This window comes from Typha latifolia, chromosome 7 (genome assembly GCF_019914945.1).
Source record: "Typha latifolia isolate L0001 chromosome 7, TyphaL0001v2, whole genome shotgun sequence".
NCBI classification, from domain to species: domain Eukaryota; kingdom Viridiplantae; phylum Streptophyta; class Magnoliopsida; order Poales; family Typhaceae; genus Typha; species Typha latifolia.
In genome coordinates, this window is record NC_133092.1 from 4,393,179 (window position 1) to 4,410,641 (window position 17,463).

The 17,463-nt window shown below is 45.0% G+C and overlaps 2 protein-coding genes across 2 annotated transcripts; both read left to right on the forward strand.

The window, feature by feature from the left end:
• The first annotated feature begins 2,482 nt into the window (after window positions 1-2,482).
• LOC140792188 (uncharacterized) lies at window positions 2,483-3,708 on the forward strand. The gene is made up of 3 exons (XM_073143033.1): window positions 2,483-2,596; window positions 2,831-3,166; window positions 3,247-3,708. Exons 1-3 carry the CDS (start codon window positions 2,483-2,485, stop codon window positions 3,706-3,708), a joined length of 912 nt encoding a protein of 303 aa, XP_072999134.1.
• Window positions 3,709-8,916: 5,208 nt separating this feature from the next.
• Window positions 8,917-16,430, forward strand: LOC140792189 (uncharacterized). The gene is made up of 4 exons (XM_073143034.1): window positions 8,917-9,906; window positions 10,089-10,705; window positions 13,571-14,513; window positions 15,655-16,430. Exons 1-4 carry the CDS (start codon window positions 8,935-8,937, stop codon window positions 16,318-16,320), a joined length of 3,198 nt encoding a protein of 1,065 aa, XP_072999135.1. The 5' UTR covers window positions 8,917-8,934; the 3' UTR covers window positions 16,321-16,430.
• Window positions 16,431-17,463: the final 1,033 nt, after the last annotated feature.

Sequence of the window (17,463 nt, forward strand, 5' to 3'; positions counted from 1 at the left end):
CTAGAAGCCAAATACAACGATGTCACACCAAGACGAAAGGTGGAGATACGTGCTAAGCTACGATACTCTTCCATTGATGCACACCACTAGGTAGTTTGCCATGCACGCCAACTACAAGAATCTTTTGATCATATCACAGTACTACGTTCATTATTCAAGATCAGACATCACCAAAGCAAATAACGACGGCTAATTTGTATTAAAAACCGATCTCTATGAATCTTTTGTTCGTATGTTATGGAGCTTCTTATGTAATTGTCTTAAGCGTTTCATTGGTTTTCTGACTGTTTTATTCATCTAATCTATTATTCTTGTATATCTACAGCCACTCTTACAGTCGATAGATATCAACAACAATATTAATGCTTCTTATCATCCAATAGCGACAGTGGAACAACTCATTTCAAGCGGCAGGTTAAGACTTACAAGATGGCGACGACGGGGGGAGAGGATGTGCACCAGCGAAGAGCTACATCGTCAAAGGTGTCGGAGCCGGAGGAAACCAAGCAGACAGCAACGGAGGGCGCGAGATCCTGGGCCTCCGTTGCGGCGGGGTGCAGGAAGGCGAAAGCTAAACCGGGATCAATCCCGGCGGAGATACTGGCAAAGCTGCGACACCAGCTAGAGGATAGTGTGGTGATAGAACCAGAGGTGCTGGAGCAATGCCGACAGCGGTGGAAGCTAACCTTATTCGGTAGATTCCTGGGCAAAGGAATACCGATGGTGTGGCTGAAAACCAGGCTAGCCATGCTATGGGAGGGAATAGAAGGTTTCTCGATCTCCGACATGGCTGAGGGATACTATGTATTCAGATTTGAAAAGCAGGAGGATCTCGACCACGTCCTGACCAATGGACCATGGACAGTCCAAGGCCAAGTCCTCAACCTTATTCCTTGGCGAAACAACTTCCGGCCGTCCCCGGAGGCCTTCACCTCGGCGCCGGCTGGGATCCGGCCTACATAATCGCCGCAGAATACCGGGAACCGGGAGGCGCTCATCCCGGTGGCAGCCTTCTTTGGCAAACCTCTACGGGTAGACGAAACTACCTTAGATCATTCCAGAAGCAGGTTTGCTCGGGTGTGCATTGAGGTAGACCTCGGCGGACCTCCAAAACGGTCCAGCTCGGGGCCGAAGGACGAACGAGTGGATCAACGAGTGCAGTACGAAAGCATCCCGATCATATGTTTTAAATGTGGAAGAATCGGGCATAAGGAGGAAGAATGTGCGTTCTCAACCAAAGAACGGGAAGTGGAGACGCCGGCGATGAATGCCGGCGAAGGAGGCGGAGTACAGCAAGGCACCAACCCTAACAGGGAGAAGGACGCTACGGAGGAAGACCACATTTATTATGGGCCATGGTGCACCGTGCACGAAAGTCCGAAGGCGGGCCCAATCGGACAGAAAGCGACCCAGCTACGCCAACGGCACCACGGAGACGGTCAGGAGAGAGCAGTCCTCCTCGGGTACCAAGGACGGTGAGGGAAACCCTAGAGCAAAGCCACAGTTCTCACAGAGATACATGGCCCAAGGCAAGGAAAGAAACGCGGACAAGCAAGGCACAGAGCACTATCAGGCCAGTACCAGCAGGAAGGCTGAGCAAGGCGGGGGTGCAGAGCAACGGTGCAATCGGCATCAGGATCTGCATGCAGCTGCCGAGTACGTAGAGAAGAAGAAGAAGACGAGGGCGCCTAACAAAGGCGTGGAAAGAGTTCATCAGAACAGGCCGTACGCAACGCCAATCACGTCAGAGGGCATCGCATTAAAAGCTACGGGCGGGCCCCGCCGGGGAGGCATGTGATTGGTGAGGAACGAATGGAAGAAAAGGAGGCCGAACCGGCAGTTGACACCGAAGGAGATCATTTAATGCCAGAAGTGATGGAAGCGGATGGCAGAGAGGGTAGCCAGTCACGTGCTGGAGAAGCGATCGGCAGATCGGCTGTTGTCCAAGGGATAACGGTCCTGCTTGGCTCGGGAGACCGCCGGTCGCAAAGGTCGGCCTATGTCAAAACCTCCAAGAGCACGGGAGGAGTTCGAACGAGCTCCGGTCAATACCCGCCCCAGCTCGTCCAAGATGGCCTGGTATCAGCAGCTTTCAACCCTTCCTCCGGGCAACAATCCAGCCCACCCGGAAAGCACGAGGCCACAGTGGCTAGAGTTAAGCGCTGCCTCCTTCTGGCGGACCGAGGGGGTAAGGAGCTGGAAGGAGATGCGAGGCAATTACAGGTGGTGCTGGCGTCAAACAAGGAAAAAGAAGCCGATGGAGAGATGGACCTGGAGCTGGCCCTGGCTATCGAGAACCCTAAAGGAGGTGGGGCGGTCTTGCCAACCTCCAAGAGGGGCCGGACGCACTGACAGTCGGCTGGCAATCCATACTTCAAGGTTTCCCAAATGTTAAAAACCTTAGTGTGGAATTGTAGAGGCGCCCGCAAGAAGGAGGCGCTCGACCGGTGTAGGGTTCTGATTAGAGATCATAAACCGGGACATGCCGGTGTTACTCGAAACGCACACCAACCGGCCCGAAGCTGGAGCAAGTGGCAAAAAAACTAGGGCGAGGATGGCGGTGGTTTGCCGTCCCCGGCGCAAGGACGATCGGGAGGCATTCTCGTCCTCTGGAACAAAGAGCTAGGGTGGGTAGATGTGGCGGCAGCCTCACGATATGCCGCCCACCTTACTATCACCCTTCCCTCAGACAAACCTCCGGATATGGACCACCGTCTATGCTAGCACCAACCTTGAAGAGCAAAGATGAGCTCGGGAGGAACCGAAGAACATGGTACCCATCAACGTGCCGTGGGCGATCATGGGAGACTTCAATGCGTTCTGTCGGTAGAGGAGAAGAGATGCGGGAGTCGCTGCTCTCGGGCCTAAAGGGCAGGCATTCGCGCGGTTCGTGGATGAGTCCGGGCTGTGCGACCTAGGCTATGAAGGCATTCCATATACCTGGTGCAACAACCAACAAGGTGCGCGACGAATCTGGATCCGGCTTGACAGGGCTCTAGCCAACACTGCCTGGGTGAGTGAGCATCCGGAGTGCAAAGTCCAGCACTTAGACCGGGGTGCGTCGGATCACGCTCCGCTGCTCCTCACAGTGCCTGCTGGAATGCCGAGAAGCAAGAGACCGTTCCGTTTTGAGCTCCTCTGGATGGAGTATGAGGAATGTCTGAACGTAGTTCAGGAATCCTGGAAGCGGCACGCAAACGGAAACCCCATGCAAGCCTTCACGCACCGCCTGAGTGAGCTGAGAAGGAGCCTGACCAACTGGAACCGCTCGGCGGTGGGGAACGTGGAAAGACGGCTAAGGGACACCAACCGAAGCTGGCTGACCTAGAGGAGCTTGACGCCAATGGGCTGCTGTCGGAGGAGGGCACGCAGAGCCTGAGAAGCTGCTACAACTACAAGCTCGCCCTCAACAGGCAACTTAACATTAAATGGCTGCAACGATCCCGCCTAAAGTGGACGGAGGAAGGAGATCGCAACACCAAATTCTTCCACCTCTCGGCTACCATGAGGCGCAGACGCAACTCGATTGTCGGCATCCAGGGTAACGACGGGAGCTGGTTCCAGGAGTCGGAGGCGGTGAGCCGCTGTTTCACTGACTTCTACCATCGGCTGCAGGGTGAAGCGGATGAGGTAGACCCCGGGAGCCGGTGTGGCCAGCCCTTCCTTCCATCTCGTCAGCGGAAGCGTCACTCCTGCAAAGACCGGTGACGGAGGAGGAGATCAAGGAAGCGGTGTGGAGCCTACCGAAAGGAAAGGCCCCGGGCCCGGACGGGATGCAGGCGGAAGTCTACACCAAATTCTGGGATACTATGGGTGGTGACCTCTGCAGGGCCGTCGGGCACTTCTTCACCAGCGCCTCGATGCCAAAAGCCTGGGGGGATACCTTCATCACCTTGATCCCAAAGAAGGAGCACCCTGTTAAAGTGGAGGACTATCGGCCGATCGCCCTGTGCAATGTCAGTTACAAGGTAATAGCAAAGATCATGGCTAACAGGCTTAAGGCAGTGCTGGCAAAGCTCATTGGACCGGAGCAGGTGGCTTTTGTGGCTGGTCGGAGCATTGCAGATAACACTTTGGCTGCCCAGGAGGTGGCGCACTCCATGGCCACCGACAAGAGCGGAGAGCCTATCATGATGATCAAAATGGACATGGAAAAGGCGTATGATCGGGTCAGTTGGCCGGCAGTGGTAGAGGTGCTCCGGCGGATGGGTTTTCCTCTTAGGTGGTGCAACTGGGTGCAGGCTTGTATCGCCTCCCCTAGGTTTGCACTGCTGATCAACGGGAGCCCGACCTCCTGGATAACGCCTAGGAGTGGTCTACGTCAAGGTGACCCGATATCTCCCTACCTCTTCATTATAGTTACGCAAGTGCTATCGGGACTTATCAACGAGAAGGCAGCCCAAGGCCTTCTGCGAGGATTCAGAGTCAGAGAAGTGCAGCTGACTCACCTGCTATACGCGGACGACCTGCTGCTGATGCTGGAAGCCACGCCTACAAACGCCCACAGCATCCTAGAGAGCCTGAGCCAGTACGAGAGTCTCACTCACCAGCGGGTGAACTACAGCAAGTCGGAGCTGTATCTGCCTAGCAGGGTCGGGGCCGAGGCAGGATCAAACCTCAGTGCCCAGCTCGGGCTGAAGGTGGCCGGCATGCCTTTCAAATACCTCGGGGTGCTTATCTCGGGGAGGAGGGTGAAGGTGCAGGAGCAGCAGGAGCTAGTGGAAAGGATCAGCAAGAGACTAGCGGGCTGGAAAGGGACGATCCTCTCCCAAGCCGGCAAGCTCACCCTGATCAAGGCGGCGCTGCTAGCGATCCCGTCTTACTGGCTAGGTAGCACGTGGGTGCCGAACGGAGTGCTGGAGGAGATAGAGAAAAAAGCCCGTAACTTCCTTTGGAAAAATCCGGAAGGCCATGGCCTACACACGATGAATCAGGCGCGGTGACGCTCCCCAAACGGCGGGGGAGGTCTTGGGGTCCGTAGGCCGCGGGAGGCCGAATGGCTCACCCGGGTAAGCTAGTGTTCAAATTCCTAAACAAGGAGCAGGCGCCTTGGATCCATCTCATGCAGGCTAAATACGGGAGTCTTCACCCATGGGAGACTTCGAAGAGCCTGCATCCTTCATGGATGTGGAGGGCGCTAACAAAAACTGCAAACCAGATTAGAATGGGTTGCAGAGTTCTGATAGGAAATGGAGTAGGCACTCGTGCTGCTTTCGACCCGTGGCCGCATGCGACCCCATGGTCCCGAACGGCCTCGGATCCCGGCGCCCGGCTCATGGACGAAACTCGAGTGTGGCACATCTCACCGGAGATGGTCGATGGACCCGGAGCAATTGGCCGAGGAGGCGGGATCTCGAGCGGCGTCCCGAGATTACCAACCGCACCATGGGAGCCGCCGCACCGAGGACAGTGGATCTGTGGCCGCACCCTCTGGGAACGCCCTCGGTCAAGGCGATATACCGCCCCCTCGCTCCTCAAAATGCTCGGCTCGGGGCGGGGTGGAGTAACCTATGGCGTCTCCGGGTCGCCAAGGATCGAGTCTTCGCCGGAAGCTCCGTGGGGGCGAGCTCCGACGCGCGCCTACCTCCGCTACCTTCATATCGGCCCGCAGGGATCGGCGTGCCATGTGCGGGCTATTCGGTGAGACGAGCGAGCACCTCCTCTTCACGTGTAGATACAAAGCGGGGAGGTATGGGAGATCCCGGGTACCCGAACGGCAGTGCCGGCGGCGGAGATCGACCTAGACTGGATCACGAAGGAGTGGAGTGTGGGCGCCGAGGAAGACGGACGGCCAAAGGTTTGATAGCATGCACACTATGGTCCCTGTGGAAGAGCAGGAATGGCGTGGTGTTTAGAGAGAAGCGTACGCCGGAGCTGGCCGTGGTCAGGGCTGCGGTTCAAATGGCGGAGGAGTACAGGTGCGTAAGCAAGCGGAAGATCCGAAGCTTCGCACGACAAGGAAACCCCGGGAGCCGCCGAGAGCTGGGATGGATCAAAGCAAACACCGACGGAGCCCCGCGAGTTGGTGCGTACCAAGCGGGAGCGGCGGCCATCTTCCGTACCGCGGAGGGAGAGTTTCTTCGGGCGGGGTGGGAGCCGTGCCCCGGCGCCTCGGCGCTTCAATCCGAACTCGGGCTATCCTGGCTGGCGTTGAGGATGGCGGGGGAGGATCCGGACTACGGTAGAGACCGACCGCACCGAGGCCATCACCAAGTGCGGCAACCGGAGCGCACCATGGCGCGTCCGAAACCTCGCGAGTGAATGCGCGCGTTTAGCTAGTGAGTGTGGTGAGGTCGGGTTAACCCATGTTGGGAGAGAGGCAATGCGGTCGCAGACTGGGCGCGCGAAGGCCGCTTTGGCCTCGGCGTCTTGCCACGTGGAGCGTCTAAATAACGCTCCACCGGAATTATGTAACCTGTTAGCTGTCGACGCGGACACGTGGCGACAGCAAAATAATCGAAGCTGACCTCAGCTCTTTTGCAGTCAAAAAAAAAAAAAAAAAATATTAATGCTTCTTTCTCCTCGTCTAGAGGATCAGGACAAGGGCTTGCATTATCCCCTTACCTCTTTATTATTAGTGAATATGCCCTCTCAATCCTTCTCGATGATAGTAAGAAAACTGGCAAGCTTGGAGATATAAATGTGGCTCGCACTACTACATTTATTAATCACTTGGAAAAAGTTGAAAACGAGTGCATGAGATTAGATCTACCATGCACGATCAATATATAATAATATAAAAATATAAAGCATACTTAGAAAGATAACCACAAATACAGATTTTTATTTGGAAAACACCAAAGCTGAAAGTTAAAAATCTACATATCTTTTCAAAATCAATCAATTATTTAATAATTATAGCTACTATAAGATGGAATTATGATACTCACGACTATATCTATAAGGTTTTGCTCATTCGAAATAGTCATATACTTTTTCTCACAATCATTTCCTAACATTAGTAACTCTTGGGGTTGATGTTATTGTCCCAGTGACTCTTAAAATAAAGTTCTTTAAGATTTTAAGTAGATGAGCAAAAAATATACGGAGCATGTTTTTTATGAATACTCCCAAAGCTATAATGGTAATCTTCAACAGCTTCAAAAAAGATAAAAATAAATAAATACCCAATTGGGTTAAATTAAACCTTCTTATATATATGCCAACCTAATAATCTTTAAAGATTATCCACAAAATCAGCTAAAAAATAAAAATACATAAGCTCGCATTGTTTACTATTCAAACACACTTGGAATGCAGTATTGCTCATCATTTTCCATTCATCTCGTAAATGTATTCGAATGCCTTGATAGTAAACAATCATCTTTCTCGATTATTCTTTTCAAATTGGTTACCACCACTCTTCTAATGCATATAAATTAAAAAATCTCAAAAGTGTTAGAACCACCTTAATAAAAAAAATTTCTTTTTTCTTAAAATTCTACATAATCTGTTATACTCTTGTGCATATATTCATACAAATAATCTAGATAATTTTACACAATTTTAATATTTTTGGAACACGTTGCCCGAACTCGCTTCTAAAATCAACCGATTGTCTTCTTCCAGAAAATTCAGACGTACGTGATACCCAGAATCAAGACTTTTCTTTGGGTCGGGGCCTTACTAGTCAAGGCTATGCTTGCCAAACGTCTTCCAATTACTTTTAGTGATCCCTGCTCATCTGAAGCTGAAACTATTGAACACCTTCTTCTTGGGTGTCGTCTTGCATGGTTTGGCAGCCCCTTGGGTGGCGAAGCTCCGGTGCAGATCGCAACCTGGTGGAATGGGTTTTGAATGAAAATGGCCTCTCTCACAAATCAAAAGGAGCAACTTGAATTCGGTGCTCTTTGGAAGGAGAGAAGCAATCTTGTCTTTCGAAGCTCCCCACCCTCGCCACTAGATCTCTCTGCCTTCGACGGAGCTAACTTCTAACCTATCGTGTTGTTCGTCTTCCCTCGGAACGTACGCTTGGCTCTTCTTTCTTCGACGACGAGTTTGGATCCCCTGCCTTCCTCTACATCGCAATCATATATCTCTCCATGCAAGTGAATGTTATTTGCTGGTCCAACGCTGCATGTGTGGGTGTGAAGGTGGCATATCTCAATGCAGTCAATGGTAATAGTGACTGCAGCAATTAAAGCATCTCCTTCCTTGTTTTTGGGTCGTAAAAAGGTGGATGCATGCATGATAACTTCCCTTTCCTAAGGTGTCCTACACTAGTCAGTTCAACAACAAAGCCACTCACGCTATTGCTAGTCATTCAAGATTACTTATGTAAAGAATGGACTAATTGATCTTGTAACCCAATGAACTAAAATACATGTAGTCTCTTCACTTTTCTTTCAAAAGAGAAGAAGATTAGATTGGATCTAAATCAGTAAAAAAATAATAAAAAGTTAAATTAAGAATTCACCTCCTAAACTATATATATATGACTTAGTATTATTATATTACACCTCTAAGAAATAAAAACCTATAATTTTACTTTCTGAATCATATAAAATATTATAATCTCTACTTTTATAACATGATACAAAATATTACAAATTATATGCTAAAGTCAACTTGGAGTAGAATTCTCTGCCCCTCCTACTTAAACAAATCAGTAGTAGAGATAAGAGTTAATTAACGTCCATTCCAGTTTAGAATTCCAGAACCCAGCAACTTTGCAGCAGAACTATACAAAAAAAAAAAAGTCCTATGTGACATCAATAGGCTGTGTCGTGGAGGTAAAGGAAACAAAAAGGAATTTAAAACATTTTAATGGGTTTGACTAATAGTTTTCAGTTGATGATTCGGCCAAAAGGAAGGGCTTTTATTTAATTTCACTTTCTCTATTTTAGGTTTATTATGGAAAATTTCCTCTTTGACAAAGTATCCATTATTTAAAATATAAGCAATCTCCAACTTTACTCAAATATCACCACCTCCATGTCCGTGTACAAATTGAGAATAGAAGTAGAAACCGATACAGAAAAATTGGGACATGAAGTGCGAGCAATGCTTCCATTACTAGACCAAGCCTTCCTCCTCTTCCTCCTTTCCCTCTTCTTCTTCTTCTTCTTTTTAACCATCATCAAAAGATCCTTCTTCTCCCACAAACCCAATATCCCTCTTCCACCTTCCCCTCCCAAGCTTCCGTTCATCGGTAACCTCCACCAAATCGGTCCTCTCCTGCACCAATCTCTCCACTCCCTCTCTTCCACTTATGGCCCCCTCATGCATCTCCGCCTCGGCCAAATCCCGACTCTTATCGTCTCCTCCGCCGACATGGCGACCGAGATTACCAAGACCCACGATGCCATCTTCGCCACTCGACCTTCCTTCAAGGTCGCCGAGATCCTAACCTACAATTTCGTCGACTTGGTCTTCGCCCCCTACGGCGAATACTGGAAGCAGGTGCGGAAGATCTGCACCAAGCACCTCTTGAGCCCCAGGAGGGAAGGGTCGTATAATCCCATGAAGGAAGAAGAGGTGGGCTTCATGGTGGAAAGGATTGGTGCGGATTCTTTGCAACCTAGTCCGGTGGACTTGAGCGAAGTGCTGTTCGACTTCGCAAATGACGTTATCTGCAGGGCCGTTTCTGGAAAATTCATCAGGGAGGAAGGAAGGAACAGGTTGTTCCGGATTCTTATCGAGGAGAACACGGCCTTGCTCAGTGGGTTCCATCTGGGGGATTACTTTCCTAAACTGGGTTGGTTGGATGGGGTTTTTGGGGTTATTAAGAGAACTAAGAGGACTTTCACCGGGTGGGATAATGTGCTTGAGGAGGTGATTAAGGAGCACAGAGAGGGGATTAAGGATGGTGGGGACGAGGATTTCACTGATGTGTTGCTGTCTTTGCAGAAGGATTCAGACTTGGGGTTTGAGCTGAAGGACGATAATGTCAAGTCTCTATTGGCAGTAAGATGTTTGATTTAATGTCTCTTTCAGGCTTTTGGTAGGATACAAGTAAGATGGTAGTAGCATAAACCAAAGGTTCAAGCTAACTGACGCTAGAATTTCAAGGAGACACTCGATTTAGCTCTAATTCTAATCCTTTACAAAAAAAATAAAAATAAAAATTGTTTGTCATCTTATTGTAGGATATGTTTGCTGCTGGGACGGAAACATCATATGCGGCCTTAGAATGGGCTATGGCGGAGCTTGTTCGAAACTCAGAAGTGATGAAGAAGCTAGTAGATGAAGTGAGAGGGGTTGCCGGCCAAAATCAAAAGGTTACAGCTGAGGACCTAAACAAAATGAGTTATTTAAAGGTTGTGGTAAAGGAGACATTGAGGTTGCACCCTCCTGTTCCACTACTCATTCCAAGGGAATCAATGGAAGAATGTCATGTAGGAGGCTACTACATTCCTAAGGGGACTAGAGTCATTATAAATGCTTGGTCTATTAGTAGAGATCCCAATTTCTGGAAGTCGCCAAATGAGTATATTCCAGAGAGGTTCATCAACACTCACGTCGACTTTAGAGGTAAAGATTTCCACTTCATCCCATTTGGAGCAGGTAGAAGGATTTGCCCTGGAATGCAGTTTGCTCTCTCCACGCTGGAGCTTGCACTGGCAAATCTTATTCATCGATTTGACTGGGAGCTGCCACCTAATGGCTTCTCAAGAACAGAGTTGGACATGGAAGAGGCCTCTGGTTTGACAACCACTCGGAAGAACAGGCTGAAGCTTATAGCCAAACCATTTGTCTTTCCAAAGTAGAAGAAAAGACTATGTATGACCTCCTACCCTTGTGAAAAATTTTGCCATCGAAAGCCTTGGTTATACTTAGAGCACCAAGTTGGAAGTAAAAATAAGGATTTTATTAGATAGTTGTAATTAATATATATGCATCTGAGTATGATTGCAGATGAAAGCATAGCAATGTAGAACAGAATAAGTTTTTTTGTCAGTTCGTCATGCTTCAAGGCAAAACTTTAAGAATACCCACATAGCATGCAATTGTACATTATTGCTTGTACCATTAATGCTACACGTTATATTCCTTCAAGACCTGTTTTCCCACTGTTCATGAGGTTTAACAATTCAAACTTCTGTCTCATTTCCTCACCAAGAACAATGTAGGAGAAATGAAAGAAAAAGAAAAAGTAATGCTAAAAGATGTTGGGGGATGAAAGGGAGTAGACATGATCAAATGGCCCAGCCCGCCCGTGCCCGGCCCGACCCTGCCCGGTTTCGACCGGGCTAAGCTCGGCCCGGACCCGGTTTAGGCCCAGCCTGGCTCGAGCCCGAACTACCCATGGGCGGCACGGGCCAGCTCTTTGCCCGCCCGACCCGGCCCGAAAGCCCGCCCGTTTGGCCCGCAACTAAGCCCGCCCGTCTGCTGCAGTACTTTGCCCTTCTGCTACAGTAATTTACCACTGCTACAGTAAAAATATTTTGGTATTATACCATTTTGCATTATTTTAAGCACACATTTAAAAAATATTAATTTAATTTAATTTTTTTTAAATGGAGGAATATAAATATATATTTTTTAAAATAAGCTAATAGTTAAAAAATTCTAAAAATAGCTAAAATATGGGTTGAGCCAAGTGATTGGTGGGTCAGGCCGGCCCGGCTCGACCGGTTAGCTCGATCTCTCACGGGCCAACGGACGGTAACAGGCTAGACTATTCTAGCCCGGCCCGCCCGATGATCATGTCTAAAAGGGAGTCACTTGCTAACGAGAGGGCGTCTCAAAAATCAACATTATCATTGTTAACTCACCAACAGATTTAGAAATTTATGTCACTAACGGTGATTCATTGATTAATTTATTTATTATTATCTAATTGGAGCCATATAAATATGATGCCCATGAATTACAAGCAATTTGTAATTTAATTGCAATTCTTTAGGTCATCTGTAAGTAATCACTAACGTGATTTATATTTTTCATTGCTTTTATATTATTTTTTATAGAAGTTTTTCATGTTACAAATTGTATTAAAAAATTGAGTTATTGTGAGCTTAAAAAGCTCACAAACTCTAAGAGGAATGATGGACTTAATAAGTTTTAGTAGAAGTTAAAAGGAAATATATTTATTTAGAGGCGTAAAATAGGAGTGTAATTAATTATTTTTTGTGACATAAAAAAGTAAAAAATATTTAATTTTTTAAGAAAATTAAGTATGTGTGATGCAAATATTATCCAAATATTATTAAATTTATAAATTATAAATACAAGCCAGTAAATTTAAACTCATATTTACCTATCAATAAATTATTTTAAAGAAAAAATTTTAATTTCTCCACGAGTGTATACAAATACTATTTTTTAGGTTACACCGATGCTGAGATATGAGCTCTTTTATAAAAAAATATATAATTTTAGGGAAAAAAAAGGAAGAGAGTGGAGAGAGAATATTGATTAGATATGAAAATAATTTATATATAAGAAATTTTAAAGTTAAATTTGGAATCTAATTGGAATCAAATTGGATTATTTTATTATTATTTTCTCTTTGTATTGTGGAATGAACTTGGTTACGAATAAAATAAACTTTGATCACTGAACTTGAGTAACTCAAACCAAACAAGGGCTAATGTTTTGGCTAGCTCTGCAATTTTGGCCGCAACCAGCTTTGCCACCAACTTTTAGACTCCCACCTTTTGGGGTTGCTCCTTTTTGGGGAATAAAAGCTACGATATTCATGTTTAATTCACTATCCATCTCCTCAGAGATTTTCTAAAAAAAAAACTTATGTAACAATCTTGCAAATATCTTTCTTTTAGACGGCCAGAGCCAGAGATCTCGCATTAATCACCAACCTACTAAGGCTTACGCACTCGGTCAGGGGCTACGCTTCGATCTCTTCATTTAATGGAGGGGTGTCAGGTGTGCAAGAGATCACCATTAGGCCTCATCCAGTTAGAATAGTGATCAAAGATAAGAGGGAGCTAGCTAGGATTACTAGTCTTTTGCTACTATTTTGCATCCATTCACCATCATCCACTTAAAGACAGTTCGATACGCTTTCTTCCAGCGAACACTTGCACGTTGTGCCAGTACTGCTCGTCGTCATGCTCATTTTCTGAAGGTCTTTGCTCCCTTATACACTCCTCTTCGGGCACTGTAGCCCTGCCTTGGATATTAGATATTTGCTCCTCTACCTCGGTGATCGCTTGATCGGGGTTCACTTGCAATGAATTGAGGCTCAGATGAGAAGCAGCTTTGTTGTATGCTTTACTAGACATAGACATTTTATCAAAAAGAAAGAGACATTAAAAACGCAGTAGCAAATTGTTCAAAAACTCAATAAAAACTTGTGAAGAACAGTAACGATAGACAATTTCACTGGGGTTTGATATTGACATAAATCGACTTTGTCAAGTTTGTCGTTGTTGGGAGAGGAAAACAAAACTTGATTAACCTTCCTTATCTTCTATGTTTTAATTGGGACTTGGTTCCCATATTTCCTCTAAGAAATAGGAAAATTGTCCGAAAAAATAAAAGCGATGGTTCTTGTTTCTTTCCCCTCCTTTCTTAATTAAAAGAGTCCATAGAAACTGGAAAGATATACGTAGGTTCTTAAAATTTACCAGCGTAAGATAACGTGAAACACCTCCCAAAAACTTTGAACTGAACATTTACTGCAAGCAATGCCTCCAATACTAGGCCTTGCACTCGTCTCCTCTTCCCAAGCCTCTCTCCTCTTCCTCCTTCTCCTCCTCCTTCCGCTCTTCTTCCTCATCTTCAAGAGATCCTTCTCCTCCCACAGCCCCAACCTCCCTCTTCCTCCTTCTCCTCCCAAGCTCCCCATCATAGGCAACCTCCACCAAATTGGCTCTATCCCACACCAATCTCTCCACTCCCTCTCTTCCACCTATGGCTCCCTCATGTATCTCCGCCTCGGCCAAATCCCAACCCTCATCGTCTCCTCCGCCGACATGGCGGCCGAGATAACCAAGACCCACGACGCCATCTTCGCCACTCGCTCTTCCTTCAAGGTCGCCGAGATCCTAACCTACGACTTCGTGGACTTGGTCTTCGCCCCTCACGGCGAGTACTGGAGGCAGGCGCGAAAGATCTGCACCAAGAACCTCTTGAGCGCCAGGAGGGAAGAGTCGTATCATCCCATGAAGGAAGAAGAGGTGGGCTTCATGGCCGAGAAGATTGCCGCGGCTTCTTTGCAATCTAGTCCAGTGGACATGAGCCAAATGTTGTTCGACTATGCAAATGACGTGATATGCAGGGTGGTTTCAGGAAAATTCTTTAGAGCGGAAGGGAGGAATGGGCTGTTCCGGATCCTTATTCAGGAGAACACGGCTTTGCTTGGTGGGTTCCATATGGGGGATTATTTTCCTAAACTAGGTTGGTTGGACGGGGTTTTTGGTGTGATTAGGAGGGCTAAGAGGATCATTAAGAGGTGGGATGATGTGCTCGAGGAGCTGATTAAGGAACACACAGAGCGGATTAAGGATGGTGGAGAGGAGGATTTTATTGATGTGTTGTTGTCTTTGCAGGAAGGTCCAGATTTGGGGTTTGACTTGAAAGAAAGGCATATCAAATCTCTATTGGCGGTAAGTTTTTTAAGCCTTAAGACTCGTTTCGATAGCTAATCTGTAAGAATTATAGTTTCTTGGTTTAATTATATTTACCATTGTAATAACATAATTATATTTTTACCCCTTAATTAGAGATATTTTTTTCTATAAGTCTCTCTAATTACTCTTTAATTAAAATAGTAAGAGATTAATTAGAGATAATTTAAATAAATAAAAACTCTTTTATCAATACTTCAAAGAAAAAACTTAATCTATATTGTAAATAAATTATAATATTTATTTAAAAACTGTGAATTACTGTTAGAATTTTATATTTAAACTATAAATTTTGTACTTAAACTTTGAATTATTCGTTCAATTATAAATAAATTTTAAATCTGAATAAACTTCGAATACAAAAATTATAGATCATGATATTATGAATTTTATTAATTTTTGGACATCAGATGATTATCTTTTGAATATTTTTTTAAAACTATGTAAAATTAAATTTTCATAGTTTAATTACGAAAGTTGTACTTAAATTATGAATTTCATACCTAAACTACGAAATTCTGATTTTACGTAGTTTTAAAAAAAAATAACATCTTATATATTTAACCATTGGAATTATCTCATATTAATTGTTTATTTTATTAATTAAATAGTGATTTAATGAAGCACTAAATGATATAAAAAATAGTAGTAGAAGAAGAAGAATTAACAACAGCATATAAAGTAAAAAATAAAGAAAAAGATAAGTACAAATCATTTTTTCTCTCTTATAATGTTTGGTGAGTATTTAATCAGATACTAAATGATCAAAAATGTAAAGTTGAAAGAAAAGTAAGAAAAAAATTTTAAGTGCAAGATAAATCGAAAATAATCTTGTCTCGCTAAATCGAAAACTAAGTGGATTTTCGATACAAATAACCTAAAGTATAACACTCCTCATTTAAGGGTAAATATTATAACATGAATTTTAAATAGTTCAAGAAAGATTATGCGCTTTTATTTTTCACGGGTTACAAATATAATACTGGCCCCTAGTTTAGTGAGTGATTACTTAACTAAATAACTTTTTTATATCACAGTGCACCACAGAAAAAGAAAATCCTAATCCTTGTTATTGATCATTCTAATCTTCTACTTTTCCTTGTTTCGCATCCTATCGTAGGATATGTTTTCTGCAGGGACGGAAACGTCATACGTAGCCCTAGAATGGGCCATGGCGGAGCTTGTTCGGAACTCCAAAGTGATGAAAAAGCTAGTAGATGAGGTGAGAGGGATTGCTGGCCACAACACCAAGGTTAGAGCTGAGGACCTGAAAACAATGAGCTACTTGAAGGCTGTGGTGAAGGAGACGCTGAGGTTGCATCCTCCGGTTCCACTGCTAATCCCAAGAGAATCAATGGATGACTGTCGTATAGGAGGCTACTACATTCCAAAGGGGACAAGAGTTTTTATTAACGCTTGGGCTATTGGTAGAGACCCCAACTTCTGGGAGACACCAAATGAGTTCATTCCAGAAAGGTTCATCAATAGCCAGGTGGACTTCAAGGGTAGAGATTTCCAGTTGATCCCATTCGGAGCTGGCAGAAGGATTTGTCCCGGAATGCAGTTTGCTATCTCCACAATAGAGCTCGCGATTGCAAATCTTGTCCACCAATTTGACTGGGAATTGCCTCATGCATTAGCAAGAGAGGAGCTGGACATGGAAGAGTCTCGTGGGTTGACAACTCCTAGGAAAAACAAGCTGAAGCTCATACCCAAACCAAGCGAGAGTATGATCTCCTCTTATGAAAAAGAAAAAATTGCCATCCAAAGCCTTGGATGTACTTAGAGCATGAAGATGTTAGTAAAAAAAATCAGGAGCTTATTAAATTATTTGTAATCGTAAGTCTGTATTTGCATCTCTTGGAGTAAGAAATGGAATGAAGCTTTCAGATGAAACTATTGTAATTTATATGGATCAGAATCAGTTTTTATTAGTAACTAGTTTGTCTGCTAGAAGGCATTGTAACAAATGAATAGTAGTATTTCTTGTACTGCTGGGGACTCAATTTGTCTCCTCCAGTGGTGAAACGTTGCAGACCACTTTGATTCATGGATTCGTGTCCATTGAAGTGCAGGCGCAACCACAAGGTGGTGCTACAAGGAAATTAGGTGATGATGGGTGCGGCGACGCGAACAACGAGCAGTGGTGGTGGTGGCAGCCGCAGCCATATCTACTGCCTTTGCAGCGGCCGAAGTTGATTAGTGCCAATAGGGTAATGTGTCGTCTGTCATTGACTCATCCAATGCAATCAATTTTCCTTTGCTTGTTATTCTTTTTCTTGTTAGGTTGTTGTTTGTAGTGTTTCAGCCCCGGTGTCAAACCCTTATTCCAACTACCTTTGGGTTCTCTTAGAGATCATAACAAAGGCATCGACTGTTGGGCTGTGTCTTTTATTAAATCTTTGTATTTCCTTAAAGCTTGGAACTTATTCTTTTGTCGTTGGACAATTTCTATAGCCAACTTTGGGGCTTGTTCTAGAACCCTCGCCAATTTTTCCTCTCTTTTTTTTTATCTATATTATGTGTCTAAGCTATGAGATGGATAATACTACCTGCTCTCTCTAAAAGAAAAAGTGATTGCATACGGATACCAGTTTGAAGAAGATCAATTTGTAATTACCTTGCTCCGTTTAGCAAATTTCAAATGGATACATCCTTTTCCATGTAATATCTGGATAACAAATCTGAAGGGAAGAAGTATGCCCAACCCTACAAAACAGATAACCAAGGAGAAGTGAATCAATATTAAAAATGTTAATGGACCGGTAAGAAGTTTTTCCACCTAAAAGCCTTCAATCAGTGTAACAGTAGTTCATAACTGCACGAATTGGGTTCTTAGATGAATAGGAATACTTCTGCTAAGCTTCACGAGATGATAAAGCTGATAATAAGACTTAGACAAAAAAATATCAACATTATGAAAAAGAAC